Source organism: Episyrphus balteatus, chromosome 1 (genome assembly GCF_945859705.1).
Source record: "Episyrphus balteatus chromosome 1, idEpiBalt1.1, whole genome shotgun sequence".
Lineage (NCBI taxonomy): Eukaryota > Metazoa > Arthropoda > Insecta > Diptera > Syrphidae > Episyrphus > Episyrphus balteatus.
In genome coordinates, this window is record NC_079134.1 from 66,995,877 (window position 1) to 67,016,156 (window position 20,280).

A 20,280-nucleotide genomic window follows, 5' to 3' on the forward strand; every position below is an offset into this window, starting at 1 on the left:
ACCTATTGATAAACTTAATGTTTCTACTTTGTTTTATACGCGGATGAAAATGACACTCCATTTCGTACCTACAAAGTGTTATTACCCCTTAAGATAACTTCTAGACTAATGACGCTAGATAAATGCCCATAACACCAAAATTTAAGTAGTCATTTGACACTTTTATCCCCTGGAAAAAAATAAATATGTAACTCAACCACTTCTTCTTCTGATGTCTTTGTAGTTAAAATTTACCTTTGTCAAATAAAAAATAAGATTTTAGTGGAACAGCTCAGTTTTTTTATTCTTAACGCAAAATCGACAAACATCCTGTAAGGTTTGAAGAAATTCATAGATTTCTTGTCCCATCACGTATGGACCTCGACGAGAACATTGAATACGTTTACAACTGCAAGTGGAAGCTAAAATTTCGTTGTTTGAATTTCCGCGATTAGGTTTCGTGATATTGCTGTTTTTTGCTCGGTTGCTTAAGGATTCATATTGCTTTTCTTTCATCCAGCATGGATCAAAATTTTCGATAAGTTTTTGTTCGGATTTATCAATATTAGGGCCCCTTGCATGAGCAACATATATAGATAAGGAATCATCAATCTGTAATTTGAATATTTTTAACATCAATCATTTTATTTCAGTTAAAAAAAAAAAATAACAACGTTTTATAGTTACCAATGCTTTTTGGAATGATTTTCCACAGTGTTTTATGATAGCATTATTGTATAGATTACATGCTTTTTTCACTCCATTATCGCAACACTTTGAAAAAAATCTTAAAACGATTTTGGTTTCATAGATTGATTAATTTGATATTTTAATAGTTACCCTTCATCTATGTCCATTAGCTTGTCGAAATTTTCGAGATAAGATTTCTTTAAAAAAATCAAATTAAATTTAATTTTAAATAAAGTTAGAAAGAAAACAAAGTGAACAAAACTTACATAAAATGGATCTGCTGGTTCATAGTCTGGGTTATCAGCATTGTCAATAAAAATGTTATGTAAGAGTTTAAACGTTTCATAACATGTCTTCACATTTGGTACCTGGTTAAAAATAAATTCAAATGGGGAGTGTACGGCAACTAAGGCGTTGAAAAATAGTAACGGATTCTTGTAAAGTAGTCAAATACAAGCAATTTTTACTTTGAGAAGGTGTTTAGAAGGAAGGGGCATTTTTCTAAAAAATGACTCAAAATGAAATAAAATGCACGACTGGTTCGCACGTACTTGCTCTTGTAGTTCAAAGTACCTTTATCTTAAATATCTTTTGGAAATTTAAGATTTTGTTTAGTGTCGAGAAAAAAATAATTAAAAATAAAATCGAAAATTAAAAAATTAAATTAAATTTTTTTTTATTTTTTTTTTTACATTTTACAAATGATGTCTATAAATTTTGAATAAAATTGCCTTATGCTTTGATGAAAAATATGAACTAAAAAAATATGACAATTTTTGTTAGAATCAATAAGAGTATTGCCTACACCAAATTGCATCGAAATCGTTAGAGCCATTTTCGAGAAAATTGCAATGCCTTGAAAACGTTATATGGGAGATATGCGTTAAAAGGGAGATATTAAAAAAATAAAAAAAAGGGTCTAGAGAATTACGTAAAAATCATCTGTACCAAGTTTCAAGCAAATCCATCCATCCGTTTAGGCCCTAGCTCGATGTACAGATCGACGCACACACGCACAGACCGACGGGATGCATGACGAAAACCACTTTTTTGATCTTCTCCATCATAGTACTGTTGGTTATGATTAAAACCTCGAATTTTTTTTTCTACTCGAAACCAAAACTTGCCCTATAGAGCAAGTAAAAAATTATTTAAAAACGACGACAACACTTACAATTTTGAATGATATCTTTTTCAAAACCCAGAAGTCCACACTTAATTCTAATTTTTAATTCAAGTTACTTCAATCAATAGCTTGGGAAAAAAGTTTAAAAAACGCATTGAATACCTTAAAAAGCTGTTGACGTTGGCGCTTGCGACTTTATAGCCTGTTTTCACTAGAGCCCAAATGAGATAATTTCGCAAATATAATAGAATTAAAAAGAAAAGGAAAAACAATCTATTCCAAATATTTTTTTTATTTATTTTCATTTAAAACAAATAATTAAGTCAAATTGAAGAATGTTATTTAAATATTGTGGTGATCCAACACTGGCAACTTACTGAAATGAAATAGAAACAACACGTGAATACTTTTCAATATATGATATACCTAATCCTATCCTTAATATAATCAAAATATAGCTTACTCCAAGCGGCCGTCATTAACGGACTTACACCACGAGTCAATCTTGCCCAGGCGACAACCACACGCACAATTGAGACTCTTTCTCAAAAGGGAACCAGTGGATATTATACCAATGTTATGGTTAACCAGGAGACCATTACACGCAACCTTGTGCCTCGAGCAACTTGGTAAGATAATGGATGTTACACCAATGTCAACTAAAAACAAAGCCAGGAGACCACCACACACACCATTGAGCTGGAAGCTCGCAGGGGAACCTGATGGATGTTACACCAATGCTTAAAACTAGAACCAGGAGACCACCACACGCACTATTGAGCATAAAGCCCGCAGGGGAACCTGATGTATGTTACACCAATGTTCTTAACTTGAGCCAGGAGACCACCACACGCACCATTGAGCATATAGCTCGCAGGGAAACCTGATGGATGTTAAACCAATGTTCGAATAAATCATATTAATCTAAGGATAAAACTATTCTAAAAATATCCTAATGAAAACCATTCAGCGAGATAGACTCACCCCTTGTTATTTAATTTGCTTTAATATTTAATTTCTTTTAATTAAATAAAAGATAAAGAATTATTTTCTTATACTCATATATTATATGTTGTTTATTTAACAAACGTTTTCGGGAATTCTTCCCATCTTCAGGTTCAAGCAAATAATAAATATTTTACATTTAAATTTACATAAAAATCAATTTATCAAATCTCTTAAATTTAAAAAATTAAAGTAATTTTTAAAAAAATATCAAATAAGAATGTATGAATTTTAATTTGGTTTTAATACAAAATAAGATAAATAAATAAATGCGTTTTAGAATTTTGTCTCAAATATGTCTTTAGTTGTAAAGGGTTTCAAAAATGCATGTAAGGAAGATCGTTCAAATAATTTGTTTTTATTCATATTATTTGTACGATGAATATATATTTCTTCGTATGCATTTAATAATTTTGGGTTATTTATTTGTTTTAATAACCGAAAACCTGCTAGGTTATGATTATTGCTAATCATGTGATCAGCTGGTGTTGATTGATCAACTGTTTTAGAGTGGATAGATTTGTAATGTTCTGACCATCTTATTTTAGCCGTTCTTCTCGTTTGACCAATGTAAACTTCATTACAATCTTACTTATTCAAATTTAATTTCTTTTCTTAAATTTCTTTTTTGTTGAGTTAATTTGCTTTTACTTCACACAAATTCAAAACTGACGTACATCAAACTCAATGACACTATGAAAATTCTTAATCAAAAAATTTAAATATTAAAGTATTTACCAGTGAAGACTTGATTTTTCTTAAAACTGAGTGATTTTGAAAAATTCAAAATAAAAAGATTTTCCACATTACCTGACAAATACAAATATACAAATAAGGTCAGTTCAGATTTCAAATTGAATTTTTTTCTATAAAATTTGACATTCGAAATGAGATAATTTGCGTAATTGTCTCATTTGGGCTCTAGTGAAAATAGGTTATTATATATCCTAAGCGGAGCAGCGAAGTTGCGTGATCGGCACAGAGGACCCTAAAAGAGAGTTTAAAGTCTGAGAACGCGCGTAGCGGGCCAGTCAATATTCTTTTTAGTTAAAAAACTGTTGACATTGGCATCTGCCTGGTGACTTTACATATTCACTTCATATATACTTCAATTAACTTTGATATACAGTCGACTCCCTCTAAGTCGAACTTTCACGGGACTCGAAAATCAGTTCGACTTAGAGGGAAATTCGACTTAGAGGGAGTTCGACTTAGAGGGAGTAGACTGTATATTGAAATTTTGTCTAGAATGATCGGGCTAAAACGAAGTTGCGTCAGCCGGACAGAGGACCCGAAAAGGAGTTAAAAATCTGAGAAACCACGTAGCGGGCCATCAAGGTACTTTTAGTTAAAAAACTGTTGACTTTGGCGTCTGTCTGGCGACTTTAAATTTTGTGAACTGAGTGAGTTCTAAGTCCCTCAGACAAAGGCGGAGGCAAGGGAGGCATAGGCCCCGGGCGGCACTTTATTAGGGAGGCGACAAAATTCAAAATATCAACATCTCTGTACAATGTACATTAGGGTGTCCGTTATTTCCCAAAGTGATGTTTTCGGGGTTGACACCCTCTAGATCGAAAGCTTAGGGCCTAAATAAGGGGAATTTAGCAAAAAAAAAATTTTTGGAGGTCATTAACCCGTGATAATTCTGGTTGGAAAACAGTTACTTTAAAAGATCACATTCAAAATTTCCCGTTAAAAATTTTTTTTATATTTTATTTCGGTTTTTGAAATTATTGGCTATTTTCGTAGTTTTTGCTTTCACCTATCACACAATTTTAAATGCAGTTTTATTGGTTTTTAATTCTTTTTAAATATTGCATTAAAAAATTTGTGAATAAATCAATAATTTCAATTTTTTGAAAATTTTTTTTGGAAATTTTTGCCGTTTTTATACGTTTAAATTTATTTTTCTCGAACTACAAAAGATATGTTTACAATATTTTTATTGAATTTTGTTTAAAAACTATTCACCTAAAAAATTACATCAAAAAAGTTGCAAACAAGAAAGGGTAAAGTATTTAATAATATTTTTTTATTATAAAAACGGCAAAAATTTCCAAAAAAATTTTCAAAAAAATCGAAATTTTTGATTTATTCACAAATTTTTTAATGCAATATTTAAAAAGAATTAAAAACCAATAAAACTGCATTTAAAATTGTGTGATAGGTGAAAGCAAAAACTACGAAAATAGCCAATAATTTCAAAAACCGAAATAAAATATAAAAAAAAATTTTAACGGGAAATTTTGAATGTGATCTTTTAAAGTAACTGTTTTCCAACCAGAATTATCAAACATTAAAAAAAATATGATCTAACTCGAGAGAAAAAAAATTTTATGTATGAGTTAAAAATTTCCCATACAAATTTGTAGAGGCACGGGTTAATGACCTCCAAAAATTTTTTTTTTGCTAAATTCCCCTTATTTAGGCCCTAAGCTTTCGATCTAGGGGGTGTCAACCCCGAAAACATCACTTTGGGAAATAACGGACACCCTAATGTACATATACAATAGGGGTATTCACGATCTGGTGCAACAGGCCTAGTAAAAATGTAAAATTTTATTTTTTTACAATAGATCGTGAACGCCCCTCTTCTTATCTATAGTAAATATTGAAGCATGAATGATGTTTTCTTTCCTCCACCGTTGCTTCTTCTTTTTTCCATTTTTTATAATTTAATTCTTTGTTTTGTTCGGGTTAATTAATTTTCACTAATTATTTTACATCAAAAGAAACTAAATTACGGGACATGAGTAGCGACAACCATTATAAACAGTATAAAAAAGACAAACTGTTTATCATGGGCGACGCGACGGTGAGCTGCCATCTGTCAAAAATAATTTTACTCCATTGTATTTTTATTTTGCAATAGGGTTAGGGTATAGCAAAAGTGCAAGACCGTTGTAAAATTTCAATCCATATATTTTGTAGTGTTGTAAGATTTTACACTTTTGCAATGATACTAGACCACTGGTCTAAGACCAGTTGCATCGGATCGTGAATACCCCTAATATTTATTTAACATGCCTTTGCCTATTGTTTTTTTTTTTTTAATTTACCCACTCAGCCTTTCAATTCTATTCTACACACACACAACGTTTGCTCTTCAACTCACTCCATATAAACAAAAACAAAATGAAAGAAAAGAAAAACCGTAACTCTTTCCTTACCTCTTTTTTTGACTCTTGAATTTCTGTAAATGATCGATAATATTGAATACGGAAAATATGGAAAGAGGTGTATTTTTCCATCAATCAGCACTAGACTGGACCAACAAAATAAAATATTTTTTTTTTTAAAGTTACTTCGAAAATCTTGTTCAGGATGATGAAAAAAAAATTTGGTGAAAATTTGAGCCGTTAAAAATAATTTTAAGAGGTCTATCATCGGTGTTTTTTATTTTTATACATGATATGATGTGTTACAACAAAAAGCGGTAGAAAAAATTAAAAAAAAAAAAAGTTATTCCAGCGTGTCAGATTTTTAGAGGGTACGTTCAGTGAACTCCAAATAGTGTTAAATTTGAATAACTGACGATTTGGACGTGGCCTACACTTATAAATCATTTTTGAAAATGTAAAAAAATATTGTTAACTTAAGTTACTCGAGCGCGTCAGATTTTTCTACTGTAGGTTCAGCTCGATGTTGGAGTCACCCTAAATGATAATCTGACAATTATGTTAAGGTGTATTGCTAATCTGACAATTTAAAAAAAAATCAGACAGTTTTTGAATAAAACAATATTTTTCGTTTCTTCTGGTTATTACCTACTGGATGTAATACAAAATTTACATTATATACATATTATATACAAAGGTCAATCAATAATAATTTAATATTCATAATAACTGGATTCGTCTTCCAGGTTGGTTTCCACTTGTTCAACTTTGTCGTCATCTCGTGTTTCTGTAAGCAAAAATGGTTATGATACTTACTTGATAATCTTTCTTTCGTATGATATTATATTATTAAAAAGTAAACGTACCTAAAGTCATAAGTTTTGCTCGTCTAGTCTTTAACGAAAGAAAAAATACCCCAAATCTAAGAACATTACGTAATGACCAGACGATCAGAGCTTCTATATTTTTTAAAGATGGGGCTTTTGCTATAAAGTTAAGAATGTCACTTCGATACAAAAATTTGAGTGTTGGACCGGACTGGATATTCTCCGATAGTAAATTCCATATAAAACGTCTTTTGGGGCTTTGACACGTTTTTTTTTTTATCCAATTTAATGAATTCGTTAGATTTTTTTAAGTCAATCCGTATCAACATAATAAGTGTACCTAAGTAAATAAGACAAAAAAAATTAAGATATTTCGACAAAAACGTTAAAAACTCAGCAACACGAACCAAAAAATTGTATTTTATTTTTTACTGTACGTTCATGCTTTATCGATAATTTTTGCTATATTGCCCCATGAAAACCGTCAGATGATATGTTTTTCGTGTTCCTGATAAAATCCCCTTCAGAATAAAAAAAAGTTAATCGCGCTCGAGTATTTCGAGGTGACTTTTTTTTTTTACAACTTTGTGCCTCTCCCATTTTCTTATGCCACGCTCAAATTGTCAGATTATTGAAATATACACTTTTCTAGATGTACTTAACCTACCGTTTCTTAATCTGACGCGCTCGAGTATTTCCGAGGATCGATTTTTTTTTACTAATCTGACGGGCTGCCCACAACGCAGACCACTGTATCAAGCTTTTATATTTGGTAGGAGTACATTACTGAGTACAAGCTTTCTCCCCATATGATTTTCTGACGCGCTCGAGTAACGCGCGAAATCCCTTCCTGGGCTCCCCTACTAGTATTCCTGCAGCAGTTTTGAAAAATTGTAAGTCAATTTTATCTCTTCCACTTAAACTTATTTTTGAATTATCTCTCAAGTTAGGTAAATTTCCTAGCATTTGGAAACAAGCATTTATTACTCCTGTTTTTAAAAAAGGAGATAAATCCAATATAGTTAATTACAGACCCATATCTAGGCTGTCTTGTATTCCAAAGCTTTTTGAGCAAGTTGTTTTCGATAGCTTGGCGTTCCACTGTAATTATATGCATTATAGTAATTTTCCTAGTAATTTTCCCTAAATTGAGTTCTGAAGAAGTTATTCAGGATTTAAATCGAGAAAATAATTAAAAAATCAATTTTTAAATCGTGAATAACTTCTTCAGAACTCTAAGAAACAGAAACTACTAAGAGACCTTTTTTGTAGAGAATTAAATTTCCTATAAGAATCTGTCGTGGTTTTATTTTTCTATTCACTTATTTGCTCATCACAAAATTCCAAAGTGAAACAGTCAAATTGAAAAAACACTTCGATTTAAAAAGCTTAATTACTCGAATACGGCTCGTCTGACGAAAATTTTCATTTCCTATAAGAATCTGTCGTGGTTTTATTTTTCTATTCACTTATTTGCTCATCACAAAATTCCAAAGTGAAACAGTCATTGAAATTGAAAAAACACTTCGATTTAAAAAGCTTAATTACTCGAATACGGCTCGTCTGACGAAAATTTTCAATCAGACCTTTTTTGTAGGAAATTTAATTTTGTATAAGAAAAAATGAACAGAAATTTTTTTTACTTTGATCGTCTAGCACAGGCGTGTCAAACTCAATGGCTTTCACGGGCCAAAATAGCAGGGTCTACATATCTATGGGCCGCAAAAAAAAAGAAACAGTTAGAATTTGTATGAAATAGATTTATTATTACGAACAAGAACAATAAATGTAGTAATATTAATGTTTTCTGCCTGACACTTTGCATCTCTTTTCTTCTAATATCTTCTCTACTTGTGGTGAAAATTTAGTAGAAGTTATTTCTTTTAAAATAGACCCCAGGTTTAGATCTGTTATTCTGGATCTAACAGGTGACTTATTTCAAGTGAAAACAGCTGCTCGCATCGATAAGTGCTTCCAAACATACAAATGATTTCATATGTCAATTTTCTATTTAAACAAAGTGAAAAAATAATGAAAATTATTTTCTATTTATTTCAAATCTGCTATTAGATACTTGTAAAATTCAGGCATCCCAACTTCGTCGAATTTAGATCTTAAAACGGAGTGACACTGAATTTCGATTACCTCGTACCTACATTTGCAAGTGATTAGGTACTGATTCTATATTTATAAATCCGTCTCAAAAAGAGATTTAAAAAGGACCGATTTTTTGGGAAAAATTAGCGACTTTTTTTCATTGGAATTTATTTAAGGAAAAGTAGCGACTGCAAGTCGACTTCAGATCAAATTTTTGGTTGTTTGGAATTCGAAATATATCTTTTTTTTTACAAATAAACAATTTCAGAGCTTTTCCGCAAAAATTCATTTAGAATGAAACAAATCGTATGGGGCTTTTTTACAGCTTTCCCATTGGTCAATCTGCGCTCTAGAAAAGATAAACAATTATTTTCTCCAATGCTATAATTACAGCAAAAAAAAAAAGCTTTTTTCAATACAAAAAATTTTTGTTGGCCTTTTCACCATGAAGAACTCATATTCCCTGGAAATTCTCCATTGCGATTGTCAAGTGACATAAATCGCAAAAAAGTGAAAAACTTTCTTACAGCCATTCCTCTCGTAACGGGTGTGTGCATGTGCAGTGTTGAAATGGAGAAATTCAAAACAATTTCATTGGATTCCCCGGTTTGTTTGTGTTCATTATAGACATTTAAATTTTATTTTTTAAACAAAAATTGAATGTAAAAAAATTGAAAATGCAAGTTGTCCTAAGTTAAGCTTGGGCCGCAGAAATATACGATGTGGACCGCATGCGGCCCGCGGGCCGCAAGTTTGACATGCCTGGTCTAGCAGTTCTGTTGTAACACATCATATCATGTATAAAAATAAAAAACACCGATGATAGACCTCTTAAAATTATTTTTAACGGCTCAAATTTTAACCAAATTTTTTTTTTCATCATCCTGAACAAGATTTTCGAAGTAACTTTCAAAAAAAAAAAAAAATATTTTTTTGGCCCAGTCTAATCAGCACAGGATTAGTCAATGAATGTATGAATAAAGCATTAATCTATATTATATAATTATTTCATAAAAAAGTTCATTTTGCGGCTGCTGTAAAATGTATTTGTTTAACTCTGGTGAAAAATCTAAAAGCACCATACAAAAATAATTAGGGACGGCAAAAAACTACGCTACGCCACTGCCCTCAGACTTAGTTTCTGGGGACTTAATTCCCTGCACAACTAGTGCTCTTCTACGGCGTGCATGAGGTGTCTACTGTTTTTTGAAGATGCTCAAAGCTCCTAACTAACTCTTTTATGGATTCAGCGTCTCATAGGGAGTCATTATTTTGTTAGAAAATTTTGCATTGAAATCCAGTCTTAACAAAAATAGTATTCAATTCGTTTTTTTTTTAACTTTCTTTTCAATTATTTCAAAAAAAATTATTTCAAAAACTTTTAATTGAAATAACTTGTTTAAAAAATAAGAATTAAGTGTGGAATTCTGAAAAAGATATCATTCAAAATTGTTAGTTTTGCCGTCGTTTTTATATATTTCATTTTATTTTGAGTCATTTTTTAGAAAGTTGCCCTCCCTCATAAACGCGGAGAGATAGACCCCTTCTCATTGTATTTGACTGCTCTAAAAGAGTCCGTTACTATTTTTTATCGCCTTAGTTATCATACTTTTGCCATTAAAATTCGTGAGTAAAGAAATTTAGTGCTAATTTAAAATAAATATGCGAAAATATTTACCAAAAAATTGCTTTTGCTTTTGAATTTTGAAACACCATCATTGAAACCAAATTGTAAAGCTTCTTTAATATGATCTTTCAAAAAATTCATAAATGTATTCCTTTTTGGTGTTTCCACTTTAAAATGGGCATCGACATTTTGAACCAGAGGTATCCCAAAACTCTAAAAAAACATTTATTATATTTTGTATCATATAGTTATCAGAAGAACTAATACCCCAAACAGACGTAGATCTTCCATGTTACTCATGTTGTCTTCCTTAAAATAATTGTTTGTTTTAAATGAACGTTGAAGGTCGTTTAAGGATTTTAGTAAAGGATCTTCTCTTATTTTTGTATCCGTATTGTAGTAGACAAACCGTTTATTACCGGGTAATGCAAAAAGACAGGTTCCACTATTTGAGGACGAGAAAAATTTGCTTAGGCTAGGCGTGTTGCAAGTACTCAACTTTATCGAAACAAAAGAGGAGATTCAGCTACCAAAATGGTTAAATCATTTCGTTATAGCCATATTTGACAGTTATATTTTGACAGTTTTGATATAACCGAAATTCGAGTGTGCACATATCTGCCAGACGCCCTTAAAGGTATCTCAATAGTACGGGAAAGTTAGATTTTGCTATATGGGGGTCTGAAAAAATCCGAAATGCATTTTGACTTCAGGGATCGAAAGAGCAAAAACCCAGGGATCGAAAGAGTCTAAAACCACATTTTGTACAACAGCCGGCAGCATATTTTGACAGTTTTGATATAACCGAAATTCGAGTGTGCACATATCTGCCAGACGCCCTAAAAGGTATCTCAATAGTACGGGAAAGTTAGATTTTGCTATATGGGGGTCTGAAAAAATCCGAAATGCATTTTGACTTCAGGGATCGAAAGAGCAAAAACCCAGGGATCGAAAGAGTCTAAAACCACATTTTGTACAACAGCACCAAGAGTCCTTCAAAAAAATTGAAATTTTTTTGAAGTCAAAATGCATTTCGGATTTTTTCCCAGACCCCCATATAGCAAAATCTAACTTTCCCGTACTATTGAGATACCTTTTAGGGCGTCTGGCAAAGGGTAGGCTGAAACAAAACTGGCTTAAACTTACATTTTCTAAATCAGGAAAAGGCAGAGAAAGTTAATATTTGGCCATCATATGCTTACTCTAAACAAAAAAATATTATTTCAATTTTATAAGAAAAAAACAGAAACTATGTGTTTTTTGTATGGAAAAACCTGTTTGGGAAACCTTTAAGGGCGTCTGACAGAGGGAAGGCTGAAAAATATCTGGCTTAAACTTATATTTTCTAAACCAGGAATAGACATAGAATTTTAATTTGTTACCATCATACGGTTATACCCAACAGAAAGAAAGCTATTAAGTTTTTTATTAGAAAAATGCATTTCAAAATGCTTCAAAGCGGTCTGGCGGGGCGAAAGCTGAAAAAAAAACGTCTGGTACCCACATTTTTGAAATCAGGGGATTTTTTGGTGTATCATTTATTCGGTTAATACCTAGCAAAACGCCAAAAGTTGATTTTTGACTGCACTTTGGATGCGTCTGGCAGAGGGAAGGCAGAAAAATAGCTGGCTAAAAATTATATTTTCTAGACCTGGAATAGACATAGAATATTTATTTGTTACCATCATACGGTTATACCTAACAGAAAATAAGTAATTAGGTTTTTTATTAGAAAAATGCACTTAAAAATGCTTTAAAGCGGTCTGGCGGGGGGAAAGCTGAAAAAGAAACTTGCGGTACCCACAGTTTCGAAATCAGGGGATTTTTTATGATTTTTTGGTGTATCATTTATTCGGTTATACCAAAACGCCAAAAGTTGATTTTTTGCTGCACTTTGGATGCGTCTGGCAAGGGAAAGCTGAAAAAGATCACTGCCAGACTTTTTCCGTTGACATACTGTGGTGCATATCTAGATATGTGCACACTCGAATTTCGGTTATATCAAAACTGCCAAAATATGCTGCCGGCTCTCGGTCTATTAAGAAAATATTTCGTATCATTGTATAGGTTAGGTTAGGTAGTAGTAGTTGTCAGATAAATAACCCGACACACTTAGACCCTTATAGATCCATTGTGATACCACAGATGACTAGCAAGTTGGAACTCACTAGCCGAACCACTCGGAGCTTCTTATGAATGAAGATAGACTTTTAACGTCCGTTTTCCCCCCTCGTCGGGTCTCAACCTTGACGTTGGTGAGGGGGCTTACGCTCGAACCTCAAGCGGGCTAGTAACGGTGTCTAGCTCTCGGGCAGTTTCCCAGCTACCAGCTAGGGTTTGGGCAAACTAAGAGAGGCCCACCCCTATGAATATATGGAAGAATTTACTATATGAATACAACCATAGCGGGGATATACGCTAAACGGTCGGTAGAAGTCACGGCAGCCGGCTTAGGCTTTTCCTTACGGTCTCAATAGAGGAGGAGTCGGCAATGACAATATTTTTTTTCATATTAACCTTTACTTTATAATTTACCTGCTTATGTTTCTAAAACTTTTTCTTTTCTCTTTTTCTTTTTTCCTTTTTTGTTTTCTTTTCTTTCACTTTATTTTCTTCAAGAACTAAAAACTATAAGCAGCGAAACGAATTTTTAATAGAACATATCATGGAGAACACCAAGAACCTTCAGCTTACTGAGGAGGAGGAGAATTTACTTCTCCATCCATTCTCAAACCTTGATATGGAGGACGGAGCCAGTGCGATAGACGTCGATGATTGCGCCAGCGATATATCATCGGTCGCGAGCTCCAACTTTTCGTTGGAACTTAAAGTTGAAGGTATATATTATATTTAAAGAGTTTACAATTCTATTTTATTTAAAATTTTCAACAAAAAAACAGACTAGAAAAGGACAGGTTCAAATTCCATACTTTTGTTTTTCTTCTCACTTTAACGAAACTTTTAACTATGTTGTCATCAATATAAATACATGATTCATATACATAAATTTTCTCTAGCATGTGTAGTTTCCTAAACAATTGAATTTGTCTGCGAATAAGTGCGAAGGGCTACGACTGACGCTTTCACACCCACTGCTTCAATTTTACTCATATTTCTCATATTTAATGTCGTTTTCTTTCACTCCAATGAGAGTACCCTTTTAGTACTTATTTTTGCACTTTTGAAGGTTTTGTGTTCTTTGACGCCACAAAAGTGTAAAAAAAAAATTACTCCGGAGTAATTTTAGTACTACGGAGTACCCCGGATTTACTCCACATTTTTAGTCAGATTTACACCGATTTGCACACGGACTTGCACACACACTTATGAATTTGAAGTTTGACATTTTAAAATTTTGTTTGAAAATTGAAAAATGCGAAAAGTTTTTCTTTCAAACTCTTTTGTTATTAACAAAAACAACCATTATGAATATATTTTTTACTGTTTTATATTCCGCCAGATATATTTCTTCCATTTTTGCGTTAATTCTTCACTTTTTCCAAAATGAAATTGAAAACCGAATAAAAAAAATTTTCCGCCAGTGTTCTTCATAAATAAAAAAAAAAATCCTGTACCATATAAAAAAAAACTCCCATTTTTTCTGCGTTGATGGGATATTTTTATTTTACAATTATAAAATCAAACTAAGGATGTGTGTCAATTAGGCTGAAAAAACTGATCAGAAGTATAATGAAAAATATACTAAAAGTAAAACTAAGTCCGCTTCTACACGAAGACGTAAAGCGCGAGACGCACATAAGAGCAAAGAACAAATAAAGTTCGAAAAAAAAGGAAGGAAGATTTTCTACCTTGAGTCTCCGGTAAAAAAATTTGTGACTCTTTTTCTCTTTGATCTTGTTCTTTTTTGCTGTTCTGCTTTATTTTATTTCGTCGGTTGCGGAATTGGAAATATACAAGCTGGTGCTTCATTATTTTTCCTAAATCTAGACATCCCAATCTTGAGGATGTGACCAATAGAACTCAGGATATAAGCCGTTGATGCGATTATGTTTTAGAGGCTTTTTTGTTTAGATTTTGTTTGTTTATTTGAATTGATAAGCGTGATATGGTTAGTTAAAAAAGCTTATATCGTGAGTTCTATTAACCCGATCGCAGAGATTGAGATGTCCAGATTTAGGAAAAATGATAGAGCATCAGCTTTTATATTTATAATTGGAAATAGTATAAATTTAGCCCATTCACATTAAGTGGAAAACTTAAGTTATTTAACCCCCCGAAAACCGTATAAAGCACAAAATTAGAGTTGTCAGACATTTGAAATCGATATTAAGATGCGTATGGCTGCAAAACTGCGAACTTATATTTTGGTTGTACCTCTACTCCCAAAATTTGCTCGGCCTACTAGCAAAAAACTAGCTTTTTTCTCACTTTTCACTAGTACATGGAGAGTTTCGGAGTTAGATTACTTCTACAATATGATGGTTACAATAACGATTGTGGTCTCATTTTATAGATAATTATAAATACTTTAATTCATTTTTGAAGAATTATCCAAACAAATCAAAAGTATGTCAGATATATGAAAAAATGTCGTTTTGCCCCAACCTTGCGATACAAACACGCACTTTGACCAACTATAAAAGTAATCAACTCACGGAATTGTATTGTATATGATTTTTTAGATAATTTTATTGTTAATAAGTCTTACCTTTGTCAGTTTTTGTTAAAATGAATAACAATGGAGCTATTCAATAAAAACGATACCAATCTCTTTTCCAAGATGGCGGCTGTTCCCAACCTCCAATTATCCCAACAAATTGGCTTTTATGATAAGGACAACCACCCGAACACATTCCATGAAAAAAATTTTGTCCCGCGAAAAATGCAATTTCATGCCCATATTTTGACTAATTTCCCTGAGCTATATAAACCAATTGTTTTTCATTTGAATTAGGCCCATTTCACACGTCGCCGAGAACCGGATAAACGGCCCGGATACACGGTTGCTAGGATACACGTTCTTATGGGCGCCTTCACACGTACAAACCAAAACCGAAACCGTGTACACGGTTCGGCTGCCGAAATGAAACCAAATGCGCTAACTACAACCAGAGACATAAGAAATATATATTTCTCTTGTCTTTGCTTCAACTTAGCTGCCGTTCTGGTTTCCTTCTCATGTGCTGTAGAAGAAAGGGGTTGTTTTGTTTTTTTATATTTTGATGTCAGTTCGTATTGTGACTTGTGAGGAAAGATAGGGGTTGTTCAATGCCGTCTTTACCATAAGGGCACACGGGGCACGTGCCCAGGGCCCCCATTCTCAAGGGGGCCCCGAAGGAACGAAAATTTCTCTCACTCATTTATTCTCAAAACATTTTTGTCGGGCAAATTATGTGGCGTTGTATGCGGACAAAATTTTAAATCCAAATGACCAAACCCAAATTCAATTTTCAAAAAAACAAGAAAAATATCTTTTTTTTTCCACTGTAGGTAAGATTATTTATTAATAAAAACAATGATTTCTCTTCCATTATCTTTATCCTTAAATAATAATTTCGTTTGAAGTTTGCAAAATTGTCAAATTTGTAGTGTGTGTTAAAATCAGTGTAAAAATATGTGTAGATTCGTATTAAAAGACGAAAATAGAATCAATTCGTCGGCAAAAGAACATCAATACTTTTGACGTTGGAAAACGTTTAAGAAAAACTATTGCCGGCTCGTCGACGGTACATCAATGTTTTGGTTCAATGGAAAACGCCATGGTACAATGGTTGGCACCCCCACATTTTTTTTAAATTTGAATTGCGAATTGCTCTCGTATTTAAAGATTGACACATAAAATTCATTAAAAAGGTAACTTTAAAAAAAAAAATCATTTTTTTTTAAATCCAAAAATAATTTTTTTTTAAGTTATCTTAATTTTAATATCAGTTTAAACCTTTTTATGTAAAAATTTTCATTAAAATCGGTTGTGTCGTTTACGTTAAGAAACCGGTTCTATGGCAAGTAGGTAGGTACCGTCAAAAAAAATGACAATTGTACTAATTTACAATTGTACTAATTTTACAAAAAAACAATTGTACTAATTTTACTTTCCCAAAGGCCCCCAAATTGTTGTGTGCCCAAGGGCCTCAGGATAGTTAAAGACGGCCCTGTATAAATTATTATCGATAACTCAACTATACCTTGGCACTACTGTTATTAAAACAATTGTACTAATTTTACTTTCCCAAAGGCCCCCAAATTGTTGTGTGCCCAAGGGCCTCAGGATAGTTAAAGACGGCCTTGTATAAATTATTATCGATAACTCAACTATACCTTGGCACTACTGTTATTATCGAGACAAAAGTAAACTCCAGATAATTATCTGGAGTTAGCATTCCGACTACGGCAGTGGCGTAGATAGCTTTTTGCTAATTGGGGGGGGGGGAATAGATTTAGTTCGCAAATTTTTTTTAAAGTTTTAATAATGTTTCTTCGTATTGTTTTTATTTTCTTTAAATTGGAGAAAGTTCTTTCGGTGGTTGACGTTGAAACCAGCAGTGTAACTTATATCTTTAATAAAATATATATGGGTACTAGGAAAACTTTCTTCGGGGCTGCTATCGAGGGCTTTTAATGAGTTCATAGAGGAAGTATTATTCCTTCTGATAAAATATCTTTTCTGAGTTTTTAATTCTTCACACAGAGAAAAATATGACCAGGACCACCTAAAATCTAACAGATTTTCTTATTGAACTGTTTTATGAAGAAACCTTATTAAAATCAGCAATTAATTACACTGTGCAAGTCGAAATTCTTGACAGACGCGCGAATAACTGTTTCGCCATATTTCGGACCCGAGAAATCCATTGGCATCATTAGTTTTTCGATTTATCGGTACGACTTCGAACAAAATTTTTTTAAGCTATTGCATAGATTTTAACGGAGGCCTGGCATGGGGAGCTAACCAAGAAAAAACGTAACGAAAATTTATTACATTTTTGATGGTATGTGTGTATATGCATATAATACGATTGTACGAAGCTTGCATAGATGTGTGAATGGTTTTGGTTCAGCCAGAGAGGGTTATATAAATTGTGTTAGACAACAAAAAGAGGAGTAAGGAAGACGACCATAAATGCTGTGTCTGCAGAATAAATCAGGAGCAAACAAAATTTTCTGTATTTTCTTTTCTTTTGTTTTCTCTTCCCATTCTTCTCTTTCTTGTTCAACTTTTTGTGATTTGTGAACGAGTAAAGCGTTGGATTGCGCTTGCGATATTAAATCAGAAGAGAAGAGAAAAAGTATTCTTGTGTTTTCTTATTTTTTTATCTGGAGAAGTTTATGACATGAGATTGTGTGTATGCATGTTTTCAAATGTGACCTTGTTGTTGTATATGAAGTGATAGGTAGATACAAAACATAATCATTGGTTTTGTGTAGTGCAGGTAAATAAATTATAATTGCATAAGTTTATAAAAAATGCAATGCAATAGCTTAACCGCGGCAGTCCTCGAGTGCCACAAGTCTTTTTTTTTTAAGTTTTTTCAATTATTTTGAGAATTTTCCACTGTTTTTAGTCATTTTTCAATCAAAAACATTGTTTATATTGCTAATAATTCTGCTCAAACGTTATTTTCTACCAGTAGAAAGACATTGTAAACGATTTTGAACAATTTATTTGAAAGTTTAGTGATTTTTTTTGAAAAAATTTTAAAAAAATCGAAATTTTTTACATTGTTATCGTTTTTTCGCTGTTTTTGTTCTCTTTTGCACAAATACATAGCATGTTTTCCATTAAAAATTAATTTAACTGTTAACTGTTGGTTAAACTTTGACATACTATCGATAGCATCGATAACAAAAAAATATCGAGTATATCGATACTTCACAAAACTATCGATAGTTTCAATACTTCCAAATTATTATACCAAAAGGCTTCCGATATTATCGATAGTTTTTTCTTAAAACTATCGATACAATCGGCTATGTTAATTCGTTGTTTACATCCAATGTCAAACGAAAACTTAACTTGTAGTTCAAATTGTGTTTAATTAATTTCAAAGCTATCGATAATATCGGTAGCCTTGTGGTAAAATAATTTGGAAGTATTGAAACTATCGATAGTTTTGTGAAGTATCGATATACTCGATTTTTTTTGTTATCGATGCTATCGATAGTATGTCAAAGTTTAACCAACACTAAATTAACAGTTTAATTAATTTTAAATGGAAAACATGCTATGTATTTGTGCAAAAGAGAACAAAAACAGCGAAAAAACGATAACAATGTAAAAAATTTCGATTTTTTTTTAAAAATTTCAAAAAAAATCACTAAACTTTGAAATAAATTGTTCAAAATTGTTTACAATGTAGCAAATAACGTTTGAGCAGAATTGTTAGCAATAAAAACATTGTTTTTGATTGAAAAATGACTAAAAACAGTGGAAAATTCTCAAAATAATTGAAAAAACTTTCAAAAAAAAATTTGTTCGAAGTCGTACCGATAAATCGAAAAACTAATGATGCCAATGGATTTCTCGGGTCCGAAATAGGGCGAAACAGTTAATCGCCTGTCTCAAAAATTTTTTTCAAAAAACTTGCACAGTGTTATTATTAAATATTATTTTCATGGAGAAAATCTTTCTGAAATTTTGTAAAAATTTCATTATTTCAAATTTTGCAATAAGGAAAACCCGATTGTTAAAATAATATTTCCTTCTTGGATGAAAACCATAAGGAAATCTTATTGTTTTTGTTCTATTTTACGTGGTCTTGTTTTCTCGGTGGAAGAATAGAAGATTGTCCTGCAGCCAAATGTTTGGTAAAACTCAACAGTTTCATTAAATTCTTTAGCTGCTTTGTCTATTTCAGACGAAGAATTCTTGGAAAGAACCAAAATCCTTTCTAGTATGTTTTCATGGTTTTTAAATTTTTCTTCAAGGCCCATTATTTAGAAATCGAGAAAAGGTTGAAAACAGTAACACGAAAATATTCTTTTCTGTACTTTGAACCGAAGGGTTCAAACGATTCTTTTGTCGCTTCACTATTCTCTTATGTTTGAAGCCTATGTCAAGGACTTCAGTTATTTTTTTTTTGGAACCTACAAAAACTTTCGAAAATGAGTCGCCTTCTGCCGTTTAATTTTTAGTTGATCTCTTAAATCTTTGGCGAGATCCAAAGCTTGGACCAAGTCTAAATTCACTCTTTGAAACTCCGACTTAATGGCAACGAGAGTTGGTAAACCATATTTATAACCTTTAAGCTAATCAAAAACTCGAAATCCATAGCGTTTTTTTTTCAGAGTGTGTTTCTTTAACTTATTTGTTCATGACTGGTTATGTTGTACAATTATCGATCCCAATCAATGGGGGGGATATATCCCCCTGATCCCCCCCCTATCTACGCCACTGGACTACGGTAATGATATCGATACGAGATGCTAAATGCGCCAAATTGAGTGTACCTATCACTTCGTTTCGTATCTCATATATCAGATGGTTTAGTATTGAAATTGGAATGGGGTCGTTACTCGTATGTTTCGTATCTCGTATATGTTTCGTTACTTCAGTACCCAGTAACGAAACATGCGAGTAACGATACTGTTTAGAAAGTAACGTTTCGTTACTCGTTACTGAAGCAAATACCCGCATTTTAGTAACGAATACATACAGCTCTATTACTGAATGCTCCTTCTATGTCTAGAAATGCTGCAAGGGTATATTCTAACCACAAGTGACTTTTCTTTTGTTCTGACTGCACAGTGTAAAGCTGTCTCTACACTTCTACCTTTTGTGTATGCATGCTGAAAGGGTGATATAGCCTCAGATCTTAAATAAATGCGGATATGTATATCGATTAACCTTTC

At 32.4% G+C, this 20,280-nt stretch overlaps 1 protein-coding gene across 2 annotated transcripts in view; it reads right to left on the reverse strand.

Annotated features, from left to right (window-relative positions):
- Nucleotides 1–256: 256 nt before the first annotated feature.
- The window catches only part of LOC129905675 (nonsense-mediated mRNA decay factor SMG8), a 92,407-nt gene continuing 72,383 nt past the window's right edge, over nucleotides 257–20,280 (reverse strand). For both annotated transcript variants that reach the window (XM_055981217.1, XM_055981216.1), the window contains 6 exons: nucleotides 10,738–10,915; nucleotides 10,522–10,683; nucleotides 936–1,037; nucleotides 820–866; nucleotides 667–766; nucleotides 257–591 (listed from right to left, as the gene is read on the reverse strand). In XM_055981217.1, coding sequence (XP_055837192.1) covers nucleotides 259–591; nucleotides 667–766; nucleotides 820–866; nucleotides 936–1,037; nucleotides 10,522–10,683; nucleotides 10,738–10,915 — 922 coding nt within the window. In that variant the 3' untranslated portion in view covers nucleotides 257–258. The remainder of the gene's footprint in view (nucleotides 592–666; nucleotides 767–819; nucleotides 867–935; nucleotides 1,038–10,521; nucleotides 10,684–10,737; nucleotides 10,916–20,280) is intronic.